Genomic DNA, 18,929 nt, shown 5'->3' with positions numbered 1-18,929 from the left:
CAGCAAAATTGGAACGATAAACAGTAGTAAATTAAAATAATAACGTTCTAAGGCTGCCCACACACACGTCAATATTGTGCATATTGACCATAATAATTCCCGTGTGCAATGAAGAGTTGAAGTACATATTTGTAAAAAATATTGTCAATAATATTGACTGCGTGTCGGCAGCCTAAGAATAAAAACTTATAGGTATACCTAGGTACACTACGTAAATCGATACCTACGTGTTTTATGCATGAAAAGGTCTATTTTTATTAGGTTTTATGAAAGACTTGCACACCACTTGCAATTGCCTGATTGAAAGTGATGATGAGGGCTAAAATTGCATCGAAAAATGGAATTTCTCAAGAAATACCTATCAAAATTCATATATAACAAGTTACAAGACCTGACAAAGGATAAAATTTACGTATTAATCTGGCCAAAGCACGGCAACAGGTAAAACCTAAAATAAGTTTACTGTTTAACCCAGTTTATTTTTACACTATATTATTTCCAGAGATACCTACGCCAATGTTCGGAGAGTTGATAAAGCTGTAGTCACGTACAACGGATGGTTAAGGCCAACCAAGTACGGAGACAGCCACAGGAACAGTCAGCTGCGAGAGTAGAAAGAATTTGGCCCTTTCCTGGGAATAAAAATGTGTCCTGCCCATGCTAGCCGTGCGTAATGCGTAATGACGGTAGGATACATTCCTCTAACAGCACTAGTGGTATGAGGTTCGATAACTATCGACAGTTATCATTTATTAATCTGGTTGGACATCTTAGACCTGATCGGTACGCTCACAAAAGTACCTATCCACGCTTCTAACTTCACCATCTTAGTGAGAACCCGCGCCGCGGAGAAATACCAAGAACTTCATAAACTTATTAAAAAAGTTTTTTTATCGATATCTCATTACCGTTTGTACCTAGTACTTTATTTTTCCAAATTCGTTTGAGTTTTAACAAGGGCGTGAAAACTTAAGTGTCAAGAATCCTGACTAATTTTATTTAGAATTTCATAGTTCCATTTTTGAATTGGGTTACTACTTATCATATTGGTAGGTACTAGTGTTGTGAAAATTACCTTGCATAACTACATAGGTAGCTAGTAGGTAGTAGGTACCTACCTTAATTTTAGCTGGGACCTTAGGTTAACAAAACATATACTATGTATTTTTCCGTAAAAAGCATATTAATAAAAGCACCCTGAATGTGCAGGATATTAGTATAGGTAGGTACGTGAACATTTCGGACTGTTCAAAACAAATTACTACATAAAATAGGTATATCAAAAAATTCATTAGGGTTACACCCGTGAGCATGCAAACCCCTAAATTATGGCTTCACAGTAATAAAATTTGGCTCGTCTGCGTTTCTACCCTGTAACTACAACCCTCGCGATATATTATTCGCCAGCGCACCCGGGCAAGGCAGCTGGTATCGTGCGGAAAACGGGGAAAGACTAGTAAAGACCGAAATCCATAAATTGTTCAATTTATTCTTCACTTTATTCAATACTAACACTTTTTCAATTACAATAATTCAAATTAAATACTAAATTAATTCATATTTACCCTCATTAGCGACGAATCGTGCACGATAATAATAATTATTGTTGTATTGATCACACGTGTATACACTAAAACAACAATCCATCAGGTATAAAGACACTATGATTTTACTCAATATTATAAAAATAATTGAGTTTCAAACACAAATTAATACACTACATTCAAAATACCACAAATCATTAGTTCATAACAATTGTAATGTTTAATCGTCACAACACTATACCACCTCGCATGAAACACAACGAAAGACTGATTGATTGACCGAATGAAAACCAGGAGCAAGTATTGAATGAATGAGTACTGAGTGATTGAAAACGACTTGTCATCACATTACGTTGAAATACCGTGCAACGCCATCTATTAGTGTATTCGTGTATAAAAATGTTTTAAAATTTAAATAACCCACGAAAAAGAAATCCCTTTTTAAAATTATTATTTATTCATTTCTATTATTTTTAGAATTCCACCGCAACTTATTGCTAGCTTCACGTATATCGTTTGTTTCACACTTCATTGCTTGGATCTTGTCAAACGTCAAACTGAAGTCAACTTCGTCATTTCGTTGTGTTACGTCAAATATGGAGGAGGATCGTCTTTTTGATGAGCGAATTTCAATTCGAGAATCTGCCCGTCCTCTTAAGAAATACGGGAGTACATGCAACCACATGAAAAGGAACGAGGAATACATCAAACATGTAATGGCAAAGGGCGACACGTTACAAGGGATCGCGTTAAAATATGGTGTCACAGTGAGTGTAATCATAACAAAATATTCAAATAATCGTGATGGTGCTGTATCTGGTGGTATAGTTATAAAGTGAATGCGTTGTTTGGTTGTAGATGGAGAAGATAAGGCGGGCGAATCGTCTGTTTGCGTCGGATAGTTTGTTTTTGAGAGAATACTTGCTGATTCCTGTAACTAAGGAGTCTCCTTTCTATGCAAATGGGGAGAAGGTGAGAGAGCCTGCGCCACCCAGCCACCGTGCCTCAATCGCCGGAATGCCAACCAGGGACTTCTCACCTGGAAGTCCAGATGAGAAAGAGTCATTCGACAATTTCCTCAACAGATTGGACTCCTCCATTGCTAATATCAAGAAACATGTAGAAAAGTCTAAAGAAAACAGCGAGTGAGTATTCCTTTATCTTATTTTTTGTCTAATTAGCTATTCTTAGGTAACTATTCTTTTCTTAATTTTTGCATCAACGCTGGTATAATAATAGTCCAAATTCTTAGACAAACCAGGACACTTAGCAGCTGTGCAGTGTATGCACACTGCACAGCTCTAAGTGTCCTGCTTCCAATCTATTAGATGGCTACAACTACACTATGGAAGTGTTCTGGACAAAATAAGGTTATCCCAAATTGGGTAAAAGATTAAGAAAAAATAACAATCTAAATTAATTATTAAAATGCCTTTCTTGTAAAAAGAGAGAGTGTCAGACAGTTTACTTTAAGAAAGTTTTTATTTTGGTATGGCGCTCAGAAATAATTTTGTCTATTTCATATGCATTCCTGCAAAAGTATTCTGTATCAACAACACTGTTATTTTGACAGTCGATTGATGCAGTGGGCAGCAACCCTGCTTTCTGAGTCGAAGGCCGTGGGTTCGATTCCCACAACTGGAAAATGTTTGTGTGATGAACATGAATGTTTTTCAGTGTCTGGGTATTTATATGTATATTATTTATAAAAATATTCATCAGTTATCTTAGTACCCATAACACAAGCTACGCTTACTTTGAGACTAGATGGCGGTGTGTGTATTGTCTTAGTATATTTATTTATTTATTTACTGTTTTAATTTCTTGCCACACCATTTTATGTGAATTTACTAAAATCAATGCTCACGCAGGTTACATAGAGTGAGCTTCTGTTGTATTCCGATTGCCATCATGTTAATAAAATGCTTGACACCCTGAAAAGAAAAAAAATGCTATTTGAGCTGTTATTTCATATTCAGTAACATTCAATATTTCCTTTTATTATCCAATGTTTTTTTTAAATTTATTTATTGATACAAAATATAACATAGTTTATAGATTCTTCACACCCTGGCAAACTGTCAGTAAAGGTGGTCTTATTCCTAAAGCAATCTCTTACAGACATGATTAGCATGAGAGCAGTCCTTAAACATTAAAAATGCATTCAACTAAGTATTTTTAACTTAATAGTTAATTATGTTTTATTGTGTGGCATAGAATCCTTGCTGCATTAGTTGGAATCATACTTGGCTTGGCGGTTTATTATTTTATCAAATACAGTGTGTTTGTTCCACATTAAGGACATTGAACTGATATGTGTTGAGTTGTAATGTATATAATTGCCACTTAAATCACACATTTACTATCTTAAATTTAAATGACATTATATTATACAAACAAGTCCTTCCAAAAATGTAGGTGGTTTTTAACTTACAACAACATCTTCCTGTTGCGATAGAACAATAACAAATATTCCAAATTCAACTTCATGAATCATTATTATCATAATCATCTCAACCACAGCATGCCCACTGGTGGTCATAGACCTTTAGTTGGGATTTCCACTCACTGCAGTTTTGTGCCACTTTTATCCAGTGACTCCCTGCAACTTGTTTTATGTTGTCTATGGAGTACCCCCCTTTTGGGGCTGTCTACTAACACTGCTTTCCAGTGCGGGGTTGCTAACATAACTAAGTATTTTGTTTACATGAATCCAAATCAAAATAAATTATTACCAGTGAAGCAATAATACTATTGTTCCACTCAAAGCTCAAAATATTCCTTTGGGTTTAATTGTTTCTTTTGAACAATTATACATGTATAATGCTAGAATAACAATGTGTGATAGATCTTCTTTCTGGAACCATCACCACTTTAAGCATCAAAACCTTGCTAAACAAACCTCATATTAAACTATTTAACTTGTATCAAGTGGATATATTTTATTAAATATTCATAATAGCTAGAACAAAAGCTGTCTGTATCAGATTGCAAGTTGTTGTCTTGTGTAATGTAGTGTATTGTAGTCTAATCCATCTAATAATTTACTTTTATACTCCAAATTAAATTATTTCTTTAGTTATTAAAGTTCCAGTCAAAAAGTAAGTTGTCAAGGTTATAATTAAACTCATGTATGTGGATATCGTTGAGTACCTAATTATATGAATTTTATTTACCACAGAGATAAGATGTACTGGGTATACACTATACATCCAGCAAATGTACATAAACTCAGTTCTATATTCTGAGAGGGTGTGGACAATATTTAGGAGGTGTTTGATAGCTATAACTTTTTCTTATTTGATAAGCTAAAATTTTGCAACAGAGTTAAGACTGAGTTGATGTGATAAATTTAGGTAAAACTGCCAAGTATTGTAATAATAATAAGTTTCGTCACTTATTGTTATTATCAGTTATCATCTAACTTTTGTTCATTAATCTCAGTCACTACTGGACATACACTGATATTAACTAGAATCTAAATCATGACCTTGTGATACACAGTCGAACATGCTAACCACTAGACCAACAAGCCAGGTAATCTTACTATTAAAAAAACCTAGTAGTAAATTTAATAATCTTTCAGCTTTCATCAAACACCCTTAAAATATTGCTCTCACACTCTCAGGCTATTCGCCTTGATAGTGATGTTTACAAAAGACTGATAACGGTTGGGTTGATATATAAGTATTCAGACTAATAAAGTGTAAAAAATCAGAGGTTGTTCACATAATATAGTTGTTATTCCAGTTTTTTTTTTTCTCATAAAATACATGAACATTTTACAAATTCAACCATAATCTATACTATAATTACTATATTCGAGCTGGTGCGGTACACCCATCGAAAATATTGATTGGTCATTTGAATGTATGAATACTTACCCTTACTGTTAATTGAAAAATCATGCTTCGAGACTTCTATAATATACTCGTATATCAGGGTGTATTTCACTTTTTACATCATTGACCCTCTTAGTGTTAATTATTTAATAAGTAGGTACCCTACTACTGACCAAAATAAAATTTTATTATACAATTTTTATCAATCACAACCTCTCTCTCTCTATTAATGAACATTTCCACTGACCTTAGACAGTTGGACAGATTAAAAATAAGGAGAGAGGATACATGTGTTTGTATTACCTAAATATTTATCCAGTAACTGTCGGTAGTGGTTAAAGTCTTGGAAATTCAGAGCGTTTTTATAATACGGAAAGAACCGTTATTATAGTCTCCTTTTTACTGTGGCAATTTAACAAAGAATCTTTTTTATCTCTTTTATGTTATTTACCTGTTGTGACCAACGTTGAAGGTCAACACACCCATTTAGTTGCGGGATAGATGACGATTCGACAGTCTCGGATCTATTGGAATTGACAACACTTTTTTCGTTTATCTCTATATAAACTATTATATTTTTATTTTTTTTTTACTTACAAAGTAACAATTTTTAAACTTTCCCCTTTAATAGAATAAAGACATATTCCTTCTTGCCAAATTTCATGATTCTTTGACAACAGGAAGTTGGTACCTTCTTGTAGGTGGTGATTCCCTCGCGGCTTTTCGAATATGCAACATAAACGGCCGCATCTTTCGATTGCGTTGATTTCGAAGTTTGATTATTTTATTGCTCGAAGCAGATTTCAGGATTTATTTTAACTTATCGCCAATGAGAGAAAGGCTCTTCACAGACAGATGGATTTTGAAGCTTTATTAATGTATGCAACCTAAAACAAGTGGACATAAACAGTCGACTTACAAGAAATGGTCATAAATTAGTGTCATCTGCATATCGTCTGCGTAAGGTACAGGGATCATTTGTGGGATTGAGTATACGCTTTTATAATATGATTCCGAAGGTGATTTTGGACCTGCCAATGCACAAGTTTAAAGAATTTGTTAAAACACATTTGTTACAGCGAGGTTACTATACAATTGATGATTTTTTTAATGACAAGGTTGCTTGGAAGCATCCGGCTCCGCTTTCAGCTCTCACAAAATAGAAAAATGAATGTTAAAATGCAAAATGTAAATTGTTGATGTTGGAAAAGAGCAACTGCTGAGTTTCTTGCCGGCTTCTTCTCAGTAGAATCTGCCTTCCGAACCGGTGGTGGAGTCGCTACAAACAGACAGACTTGATGTTTCAAAAGTGCTTATATTAGGCCTACTTGAAATAAATGAATTTTGAATTTTTTTGAATTTGAAACCTACAATTGTGAAAAGTGTTGAATTTAGTAGTTTTTTTGATAGAGCTGGTCCGCGCACGTACAATCGTTATGCTTATTTCTGCCGCCAAGCAGCTTTGCTCTGTTTTGGTCTGAACAGCGTTGTTGCTGGTGTGATTATAGGCGCATATAACACCTATGTACGCCTCAGGTTTATTGACACATAACAACACTTTGTAGGTCATGTTCCTTCCATGCCCTGCGAAGTGTTGTTCTGTTTAAAGGGGGCGTCCATAAATTACGTGAGGTGTTTTTTTAAATTTTCTGCCCCTCCGGAGGGAGGGGAGGGGGGAGCCCCTGGTGAGAATTCGTGAGATTTCATTCAACCCCCTCCCCCATCCCCCAATCTCACGTGAGATTTTTCAAAATGGGAGTTTCTTACGTAAACGCGTTGGATTGTTATTGTAATAAGAAAAAAACAAATTTGCTTCATGCTTTTATTTACGACTATTCAAGACTAGTAATCAATATTGCTGAGAGTTTAATTATAAGTGTAATAAAAATTTAACAATAGAATACTTAAATCGTAACTACTGTGATTAAAAAAAGAATATCTACTCTAAAACGTCGAAGTATGAATGAAATTATTTTCTTTCGAACGAATTAATAAATGATCTTAATCGTATTACGATTACGCTGAAGATAAAATCTTAAGCATGTACAATCTGGATTAAATGGACCAAAATAGTATAATTTTTTTTTGTTTCAATCAGAACAAAAATTGCGTGATATTTGTCGAGACCTCCCCTCTCTCCAACGTAAGATTAGATGAGATTTGACTCGACCCCCTCCCCCCCTTAAACACCTCACGTAATTTATGGAAGGCGATTTTTCTCTGCTTTGTCCGTCAATTATAAGCTCCATTTTATTATAACGTGATATTGTATTGATAACAATAAATTCACCGGTTGCGATCAATGTTGCGGATATCATTAAGCTGTTAACTATACTTTGATGCATTGCTGTATACACGTTTGACGCGAACACAACACTTTCTATGCGCCCGCGCTGCTCCGGTCACCTGACTGAACGGTAGTTGCCTTTCTCATTTTCCGCATTAGATGGCATTTTTATACGTTTGCGTTAAGTTAAACATCATATGACTAAGAGCGTTCAAGGTCGATGAATATTACATTGACACTTCATGGAACATTGGGAGTTGCCTATTATGAGTTGTTTTGTGTATTTTTGACGAGAACGACAAGTTATCATGTTTCGACTTACTGTTCCTCGCGTTCTTGGTCCGCACAGTTTTTTAGAAATCCCTTGGGAACCGTTTATTTTTCTGGGATAACAATTTTTGTATGTGTATTCTTTTTCTGTTCAGAGAAAGGAGGTCGATTATTCTTGTAAAAATAAACGATTATTCCCTTTAATCTCCCTTGGGAATTTGATGGTTTTCCAGGGCTAAAATACCCTTCATAAGCGCGGTAGAATTAAGAATGAAAGAACAAGACCCTTAACGGCGATCTATTTATAAAAGCTTGCTTTAACGGTTCATGTTTATAATTTTTTATTTATTTATTAGCTTTTCAAGGGAAACAAGCACAGTAATGCCGTATTTTTATATCACATAAACCAATGAAGAAAGCCTACCCTGAATTTTTTGTTTCACTCTTATTGACGATGGATTTTTCTATTTTACGTAATACAAGCTTTTCTATGTACTTTATTGTACATAGGGTATCAATGCTGGGCCAAAATATTGAGTGTTGTGAAAGCCTTCCCTGGTCACACTATATCATCACTGCCTGTGAAATGTTCATGGCCTGAGAATTTAAAGGAATAGATTCCGACTAAGAAATCACTAATTTATCAGGTTTTTTTTAATAGTGACCTTGATAGATAGTATGAGGATAGAATTAATATTAATTTAATCATGGCTTAACCTAAATCTATAAAAAATGTCTCGTCTATACGAAGTAAGATTGCTGTATGATAAAATTCACATACCTAAGTATCAAAACCTGATTTCGTTCCCACATTCGTATTATATATAATCTTAAGAGTGTTTAATTTTATCTAAGGTTATGCGAATTTATCATCATCATCAACCATTGCTGAATTTAGGGCTTTGGTAGGGATTCCATACGTCACGTTTTTGTGCGGCTTGTATCCAGCGACTCCCTGCGAATCGTTTTATGTCGCCTGTCTGCCTTGTACAGGGTCAAATCTCCACTTTCCAATGTAGGGGTCTACTACAGCAACTACATCAGCTTGGGACACCAACGTCCATCGGTTCTCCGAGTTATGTGCCCCGCTCGTTGCCACTACAGCTTCGCGACTCAATGAGTTAGGTAACTCTGGTTCTTCTACGAATTTCCTCATTTCTGATTTGATTATGTAGAGACTTTCCGAACATAGCTCTTTCCATCGCCCGCTGAAAGACTCTGATCCTAAGGCCCACATAAGTCATAAATAGCAAGAGATACTGTTCGAATACTTTGGGCTTCAGGCACTGAAAAATTTTGGACTAGGTAGATCTTTCAAAAGTTGCCGAATGCTGCCCACCAGAGCTCCATTCGGCGCTATACAGATTGTGCTTAGCAATTTTCTGTTGTAATGTCAACATCTCCAGAGGATGCTTAGGTGTGCTTTAGAGATCCGCCTGGTCTGGCCAGGGTATAAAGAACGAAGAAATCGTCATTTTTCTGCCAAATTGTGTATATAGGACTGGTATCTAGTGCATTATTCATCGCCTTCGGCCTTGTAACACCCTCTTTTAACGTAGGGTTATAAAAAGAGGAACTATTACGTTGCTTGACGGTATCGAATACGTATGATCAAGCATAATCCACCTCCTACGTTTATTGCATGTACTTAATAATCCAACCATAATTCTTTTCCATTCTTGGAACTGCATCTATCGATTTTCTTTTTGCCTACTACGCGTTGGTACTGCTGCAGTACCAAACTTTCGGATACGTAACCACCAAAAGTTTATAAACGTCCAGTCTTGGCTGCGATTCAGGATCAGTATAATATTTCAACATGTTTGGTAACTTGTTTCGTTAGTATTCGTTTGGATTTGGGAAAAGTTGGCACTGTTATAAAGAGCCTTATGTCCAACAGTGGATGCAAAAGGAAATTATGAGTATCAAACCTTATTCCTGGTCTTACATCACAAAGTAGCGAGGTTCGGAATTTTATTCCATCTCGGTATTAATTTCAGAAGTAAGGTACCTTACTAATATTATAAATGCGAAAGTGGCTTTGTTTGTATGTCCTTACTTTACGCCTTGACGGAGCAACCAATTGACTTGATTTTTGGCATAGAGTTAGTTGAAAGGACGTTAATTGATTAGGTAAATGGGACGAAGCTTACTCAGTCCGCCAGGAATTTATGTTTTTTTAGTTTCCAAACATGATTTATCCGTGTGGACGAAACTACATGCAAATCCCTCCAGACTTATTGAGTATCAAAAATTCAATGGTGTGAAAAAATAGTGGTACCTTATCCATTTTAAATTAGTTAATTATCAGATAATATTTAATATTAAAAATTTTAATTTAAAATGTTTGCAGTGTCTTTCAAGTATGCAATTCATACATTTCAAACTAATATTTATATCCGCGATATAGTACATAGAGCTCGTGATAGCCATTCCATATTAAGAGTAGGTAGATAATTTTTGCGAATAATCGCTTATTATTTTATAAACAGTAGATAAAATTTACTAAGAGGAGTCGTGTATTACTTACTTATTTAAGTTTCTTGTTCCAATGCCACGAGAAGTACAAACATTGGCTGTGAACGTAACCAAGAGAAAAAAACCTATTGATTTAACTGAAGCGGAAATTTTTTGCATTCTGTTCGTAATTGCATTCACGGACCTTGTTATCGAACACTGTAGTATCAATGCATATTTGAAACTTTTTAACCTCATGAAGAGAATGGAGTTAGAAAATGCTTGGTCAAACATTATTATAGGAATAGGATTGTAAAATTCCTAAATGGTGGCTAGAAGCATCGTTGGTCATCATAATATAATGCAACGTATTTCATTTATACATTCCAAAACTTTTGTTTACTTTAAACCGTAATATTTACATTACCCTTCATTTCGTTAGCAAAGCAAAATTATCGGAAATAATGTCTTAGGTACCGATGGTTACACGGAATTCAAAAATTATTATATTATATTTTTCTCTTTGTCTCATTGTATTTTATGTAAAAACAATGTATAAAAGGCTAACTTGATAATAATTAAGTATTGTCCTTGGAGTGTGCATGAATTTCATGCAAAAATTATGAACAAAAAAGGAAATAATGAAGTAAAATTTAAAAGTATTATACTTTTAAATTTTACTTCATTATTTCCTTTTTTGTTCATAATTTTTGCATGAAATTCATGCACACTTCAAGGACAATACTTAATTATTATCCGCTTCAGTTATATTCATGAAAATAATTACTATTTGGGGCAAGTTAACCTTATCGGGAAACTTCTTTTGAACTACAATAAACTGCGTTAAGTGAGTAGCTAAAGTCTATGACAAAACACTTTAACCTTGGATATGTACTGATATATTCTGAAACTAACGTGTTTTCATAACAGCGTTTCCAGTTTTGGCTGTTTTACGATGCCTAACCAACTAACATTCGTCATATTTTATAAACCAGTTGCATACCTCACTATACTCACTCTTATCTCGCTGCAGTAAAGTTCATTATGTTCGCTTTTAACGGAGGAAGTCGTGAGTGGTCAATTGTCGGTGTGATCTTAATTCAGCACTGCACGTCTATAAATAATGTCTTTGTGTGTTAAATTCTTGTGCCATGAGACGCAGCCGTTTTATATCTTTTACAGGAAGGAAGGACTAATAAAGCTAATCTCACATTACCGAGAGCTGTAAAGGATCTCTCGCAATTCACGGCCACGACCATGATTTTGTTTAGCAGTCTGATATGTGTAAACTAATTTTAATGCACTACTTTTTATGTATATATACACTGTAAAAATAAAAATGGAAATAAAAATAATAAAATAAAGAAGCCCTCAGAAGCAAAAAGGGCTTCGTTAATACGAAAAGTTCAATTTTTATTAACCACTGGAACAAAGGCGTTTATTTATCATGGGACTATAATATAACAATAAACAAAAATTATAAAAGCACTTTAAAAGGACTTATAAAAGCACCTTGAAACGTTAAGTCTGTACCCTAATTAATATTATATAAGAGGAAGTGTACTTGTTTGTTTGTCCTTGCTTCCTTTATGCCCTAATTAAGCAACCAATCAACTTGATATTTGACAAGAACGGAGAGTAACAAAGGATACTTTTTATCACAGAAAAACAAACTGTTTCCAATGTGTCAAACACAGTAATAAATGCACACGAAGAACGCGGTGAACAGCCCATGGTTCTTAAGTTAGGGCTTAAGCATTGATGAAATGGTACTTTAGCGTCTGTTCTTAGCTCTTAATTGTAACACAATTAATCTCTTAATTGTAAATCAATTGAATGTAGAAGAAAATCAATCAATTCATGAAAACAAAAACAAATAAATTCATTTGTCATGTAAAATATAGTTCCATATTTTACTATAGACCATAAAGCATCTTGTCTCTACAATAAAGCATCAGTACGTAATAAGAAAAATTAAGTTTTGTTCATTGATGTGATTTTAAAGTAATCTAAATTGACAGGTTCAATAATAGTGCTGTCTTTTTGCACATACAACATAGTGAGAAGGATGGCACGACTTTCGATTGTATCCAAATAGATTTGTGCATTAGGAGGCTTCGGCCGTGGCTAGTTACCGCCCTACCGACAAAGCCGTGCCCACAAGAGTTTGCCTTCCGGGTGCGTACCCGGAAGAAAGCGTGTCCTGTAGAAAACATCGGGGTAGGTATAGGTTTAATAATATAACAGACTTCCAACACGTTATCCCGCATAATTGCAGTCAGGAAGCCAGTTCAACATTGAATTCTTGGGGAATTCTTCTCAGTAATGATTTCTTAGAAACAACGTCAGCTTCAAGTAATGAATGATATTTTCTGAGATTAACACTTCAAACATACATAAAACCAACAAACTATATAATATTGTATTGAAAATTGACCTAGCAATGTTAATTAATAACAATAGCGCACATGTTATATTATATGTGTTATATGCGCAATTCTATTCTTATTCTAACCTATACTTTGTGTGTGAGACTAGATTGAGTGTTGCTGTCCCAAACTATCTTATATTATAGATTTGATGTTATTCACAGTTTCTATATTGTCAGAGAAACTTATCTTTTTGCGTATTTGTTTTTTCGTGGGTGTTTCAATTAAGTTATTATCTTACATATTGCTTGTTTATCTTGTTTTTTTTTATCACTGTGTGCCTTTTTTATAATCTTTCAACGTTACTACCTATTAACCACTGTGTCATCAGTGACGCCCCTTTAATATCTTCAAAAGTGGGATGTAAATGTTGCAAATAAACCTAGTAACATAATTTTATTGCAAATAATGACGAAAAAAAAAATCGTTATTATATAATTACTAACATACGTATGTCTGTCTATCAACAGGCCTCATGAGCTGTAATAGGTAGAAATTACATTTTTTTTACAGAATGTGCATTTCTTTTGCCGCTTTAACAGCAAATAATGGTGGTTTTCTTTTTTTCTATGTGGACACCACACAGGAAAAATGAGTTTTTTGCTCGATCATAATTTAGTTACCACGGTTTTGTTTTTATATTGCACCCTGGTATGGAACATTTCCGTAAGCGAGGCCTACTAGTAACTCCGCAGAAACCGACTCGTTAAAGACGAAATCGTTATGTGCTATCGATTATCCAAATCGCAAACTTTCTCTGTCATATTATATTGAAATTTCAGTAGTATAGGTGTGAAAAAGCACATTTCTATGTTGATTTTTCACGCTTTGATTTTCTGATAGATTTTCGAAAAATACATATTATAGAGTTTTCGGATTCCCAAAGTATAAAATTGGATGGGTTATAAACTATTACAGGAAGTCCGTCTAAGATTCCTATCACTGTCTATACCAATGCCTCATTGGCAATCGCACTCGTCAATCAAATCAATAAAACGCTGCGCGCGTATAAATTTGCAACCTTATTTTTATTTATATCAATTTAAGACGGTACTAAAACTGAAAGTGGCTTTTTCCATATTATTTTTAGCTACATCCGCAACCACATATTGTTTTTATTTAGTATCGCTACGTTTACTGAACAGTGTTATGACGTCTAAGAGATCTCGGAATTATCTTTTTGACACATTAGAGTGTGTTTCAGTCATATTGTATACAAAATAAATTTTAATAAATTTAAATTAAGAATAGTGTTAAAAATTTCAATAAATATAAATTAATAATAGTGTGAATAAAAAATATATTTTATTTAAAAAAAAGCGTGGGGTGCATGGTGTCAATAGTTATAAATATTTTATTGACAGATATGAGTAGAGTGATTATTATTTTGATAATATCTTAAAAAGCACCCCACACTTTTTTTTAAATAAAATATTTTTTTTATTCACACTATTATTAATTTATATTTATTGAAATTTTTAACACTATTCTTAATTTAAATTTATTAAAATTTATTTTCTATTTTTTAGTTCGGTTTTCTATAAAAAGCGTGTTTTTTAGTTTTTTTTAAACTATTATTTATTTTCTACTTTTTAGTTTGGTTTATTTTAAACTGTTATTTGATCTAATCTACTATCAATTCCGTGATAACTTATTTAAAACAGCCCATTAAAAAGTAACAGCTAACGCCCTCTACCATCTAGTAGCTTAATGTTTTCTGTGGTATTTGTTAGGTACGCGAACGCCATCTGTTAGAAACGCCATAGGTTTTTTACATTTGGGTCTAGGGTTTTCTACATTTGGGTCTAGATGGCGCTGTAGTAATTGTAAGTAATAGTTCGAAAAAACTAAAAAATCTTATTTTTTATATTGAAAATTGGAATAATCTTCTCAGATTAGTGTATTGTCATCGATCCTCGATATGTCTACAAAGTTTGAATCAAATCTGATCGTTCAAAGTGGGTCAAAATCGCGCCCAAAGAAGTCGGTTACAAACATACAAACATACAGGTGAAGCTAATAAAGAGCTAATCATAATAATAACTTTTAAGTAAGTCTGCCTTATTCTATCTTAGTCTTAGTCGGTTTAGTGCCGCTTGCGTCCAGGCGGCTTCCTGCGACGCACTTTATGTTTTTGGTCAACTTAGTTTGGGTGTACCTGGGTGGTAAGAAATCATTATGGAGTCTCCATTCCACTTTGGCGACCCCAATGACCATCGTTTCTCATATGTGACCTGATCATGCTACCATCAGGGCTAGCACGGGCAGGAGATAAAAATTATATCCCCCGATTATATCCTCTAACAAGGGATATAATTAACGTGTCAACCTGCTAATGCACGTGAACATGGAATAAGAGAAGTTTACCCCCGTTTATTATTACACATATATTATTTGGATATTATTTCCACTTGTGCGCCAGTGCTGTGAGAATTGATAAAGCTGTATTTATTTATTTATTTATACTTTTTCAGTCAGCACCGTCTCACTTAACCGTTAGAGAACTCAACACACCTTTGAAAGTTTCCTTTGTTAAAGTGCACTATATTTTATCTCAATGATTGAATATCTATATTATTTAAAAGATACTATCTTTATTAATTAAAAGATACGGGATTTCCTAGTTTAGGGGTCAGGATTCCAAAGACTACTAAAAAAGAGTACTGAGTTTTTCTAATAAATATTTTCTATTTCTATACTCTTTGTACACCACTCAGAAAAACGAGACAAAAAAAAGAACAAACACATGAAGAATGAAGCAGGATACAAAAGGCGGCCTTATCGCTAAGTAGCGATCTCTGCCAGGCAACCTTAGGATTAGGAAAACTAAAAAGAAAACGAATAGGTTTATCCTTTCCCCGGGGATATAATTGTCTCCTGCCCATGCTAGCCGTGCTGGTGGACTCGTTACCCATACCCCTTATCTATATAATTGGGGATATAATCGGGGGATATAATTGCTGTCTCCTTCCCGTGCTAGCCCCGCAGCAGTGGGCAAATAATAAGTTTCGGTTGGTGAACCAATGATGTTTTCCAATGAAGCGATGCAGCTATAATCAATTAATCAATGTGGCATGCTGCCCACTGGGTTTTTATCCTAAGTCCGTCGCAAATAATGTACTGCAAACAAATTATTAAAGCCTCGACCTAACTGCAAATAATATGGTTTTAGCCTTTAAATATCGTCATAAGTAATACGAGAAGATATGTTATTTATTCTAAGAAAGAATGAAAAAAGGTTTTCTTAAGGTGCCTTTACTCTTCATAAAGCATATACGTTAGTCTTTTAGCGGAGCGTGTTTTTAGGAGGGTCTCGGATTCGATATAATTTCCGAATTTTCTCTGCAGGCTTCAGCCGTGGCTAATTACCACCCTACCGATAAAGACGTGCCGCTAACCGATTTAGCGTTCCCGTACGAAGATGCGTAGAAACTGTTTAGGGTTTAATATAACTGCCATACCTCTGACTAGTTGCCTATTATGACCCTGGACTGTAGAAGTCCTTAAAAATACCTTTATCAAGCAGTGGACGTCTTTCGTTTGAAATGAGGATGAATCTAGCCCTCATAGTTAAAAATCCTATATAATATGTCTGTGGCACGCATCTCGATGAGCCAATATGACATTTTTATCTAACAAGCTTACATATAATTTTCAGATTCGTGAAAGATATCGAAGACGGTTTCGTCAGGCATCGGCCGACGGCGCGTCTGAGGCAGTCACATTCCATGGGCGCCTCTACGTCATATAATGAGGTCATACCCCCGCCCTTGCCGCCTCCACCGGCCCCCCTCACGCAGGGACGCAGGGTCGACACGTCGCTCAAACGCCTGGAAAGAGTCCACGACGACTTATTCCAGTTGTAGCGGCCGAGACAGCGCAGGTAATCTTATTAAACTCTTCTTTATTTTATGGCGTAATATGTAGGTTTTAATACAGGCTCCTTGGGACCTACGCTGTAAAGCGAGGGTATCCTGGTCCCTGGTGCTTCCACTTTGCACGCTTATTTATACAGGATAGCAGGATCGACACCTCGCTTAAACGCTTGAAAAATTACGCGGTTCCTATGCTCGTCTCCAGAAAGTCATCCACTTGGGATGCCAAAAATAGCAATGAGCAATAAAACATGAAAAATGGAAAACTTTTAAACGACCCTCAAGAGGAGTTAAAACTCTCTAAAGTTACCAAACTTTATTATAATTAAAAAAAAAAAAAATTCTCACCTCTTTTACCTTCTACGCTCAGACGTCTGAACTGGCCATCAGTCAGACAAGATAGCCTCTTAAAGTTATAGAAACAATAAAAGTAGATGTATTACTTTATTACTGTACAAATATCGTAAAAAAAAATCTCTGCCACCATTCAATGAAGTGTGTTTGGTATTTCCAGATATGCGCGTTTAGAATGAGCGTGATGCTTCGCCGCTGTGACGTCACAGCTCCCGAAGGATCACCCAACTGGGCATCCGAGTGAAGCCTATACGAAGATCGTATGAACTGAAAGTACATGCTTGGTGTTAACACTTTCACTACGAGTGATATTAGGTAGTAAATAAATGTAATATATGATCTGTTTGTTGATTAGGTCGCGTTCGTACTGACAGGGGTCTAACTTAGCGTCGTTGTAGCGATGTTTTATGTTGAAGAACAGTCTTTCCATTAGAAGGAACAAATTATTTACCAATTATTGAAGAACAAAGTCTTGCCTTTAGTCTCAAACTCGTCGCTTCTTTAATCTGACGCTTTTGTATAAGTTAATGTTCTAACGATGAGTAGTATGTGACATCATTGCTATTAAAAAAAGATATCTAACCCCTCTGGAATATGGCTCTCATGACTCATGAGTGCTAAACCTTATAAACTGAAATAAGTTTTATACTACAGAAAAAAAAATTTAAACATTATATCCCATTTTAAAGTACGCAATTATCCGCATTGCATTCAATCGCTATTAAGTTGATTGAAAGCAAGAAATGTATGTAAAATATTATTACTTTTACCGTCGGATTGGCGCAGTGGGCAGCGACCCTGCTTTCTGAGTCCAAGGCCGTGGGTTCGATTCCCACGACTGATGAACATGAATGTTTTTCAGTGACTGGGTGTTTATATGTATATTATTCATAAAAATAATCATCTTAGTACCCATAAAGCAAGCTACTTTAATTTTTTGCTTGTTATGGTATATTTTTATAGACCAAACAAAAATAAGTTCCTGAAAGTTTCAATTAAAAACTCAAATTTTAAAAAGTCGCTCAGAATTTTAATTTGCAAATGCGTTACTTTGGATTTAGTCGAATTTTTTCAATAAGGAAAATAATGTATGTCGATTTTTGATGATTTTTGAAATTTTTAAAAAATTCTAAGCGACATATAATTATTTTTTCGAAAAAACATCGAAAACCGATACTTTTTCACGTGAGACTAAAAAAAAATAGTCTGTTTTTTGCGCCACGCTAATATATATATATGTAGATTGAGTTTAGTAAGCGATTCAACATGTTGCTACTAACCGCAATGCAGATTAGTTCAACCGCATTATACCACTGTGTAAATGAGTGCATCTAGGGTGTCAAAATAATAAATAAATCCTATGTTCCTTGTTGTCTACGACCGCCGTGCAGTGGTTAGACTGAGTTCTATAACGAAATATTGAACGCTATCCTAGACATCTGTTAGTTCAAACGACGCTTTAAGTTTATACTATTTACGATATTTGGTCGTTGGACCCGGATCATATACACGGTGATTTTTTTTACGACGGTGCTTAAAATATAGCATGTGCAATATAGGTGCGATAAGAAACACCCTGTCTCGAGTGTAAGCGACGCAGCGCGGAAATGGTCTTTGTGACTGTTCCAATTATTTAATCAAAGTGATTAATGCATACAAAGTATAGTAAAAAAACTCATAAACAGATGTAGACAGATTAATGGCCATTTTCAATATTCAATCTATCCGTAATAAAAATATAATTTTTATTAATACATAACTATAACCTAAAATAAACTATTTAAAAACTAAATAAAATCTAAAACGTCCTCGAAACCACCGCAGCGAGGCACAGTTCCTAAGATGCTGGCAGCATTGCCCCTCAATACGGG

The 18,929-nt window shown here is 34.8% G+C and overlaps 2 protein-coding genes across 2 annotated transcripts in view; one reads left to right on the top strand and one right to left on the bottom strand.

Moving 5' to 3' along the window:
- The window catches only part of LOC120631849 (myosin-I heavy chain), a 119,162-nt gene extending 117,374 nt beyond the window's left edge, over positions 1–1,788 (bottom strand). Inside the window, exon 1 of the mRNA XM_039901504.1 lies at positions 1,566–1,788. The gene's annotated coding sequence lies outside the window, so the exon portion shown is untranslated. The remainder of the gene's footprint in view (positions 1–1,565) is intronic.
- A 341-nt stretch (positions 1,789–2,129) lies between these two features.
- On the top strand, positions 2,130–17,856 carry LOC120632061 (lysM and putative peptidoglycan-binding domain-containing protein 2). Its single transcript, XM_039901830.1, has 4 exons — positions 2,130–2,311; positions 2,403–2,689; positions 16,488–16,712; positions 17,219–17,856. The coding sequence occupies exons 1-3, from the start codon at positions 2,141–2,143 to the stop codon at positions 16,693–16,695; spliced, it is 666 nt and encodes a 221-aa protein (XP_039757764.1). The 5' UTR covers positions 2,130–2,140; the 3' UTR covers positions 16,696–16,712; positions 17,219–17,856.
- Positions 17,857–18,929: the final 1,073 nt, after the last annotated feature.

The sequence above is a fragment of the Pararge aegeria genome, chromosome 19 (genome assembly GCF_905163445.1).
Source record: "Pararge aegeria chromosome 19, ilParAegt1.1, whole genome shotgun sequence".
Taxonomy (NCBI): Eukaryota; Metazoa; Arthropoda; class Insecta; order Lepidoptera; family Nymphalidae; genus Pararge; species Pararge aegeria.
This window is presented reverse-complemented; position numbering and strand designations above follow the sequence as displayed.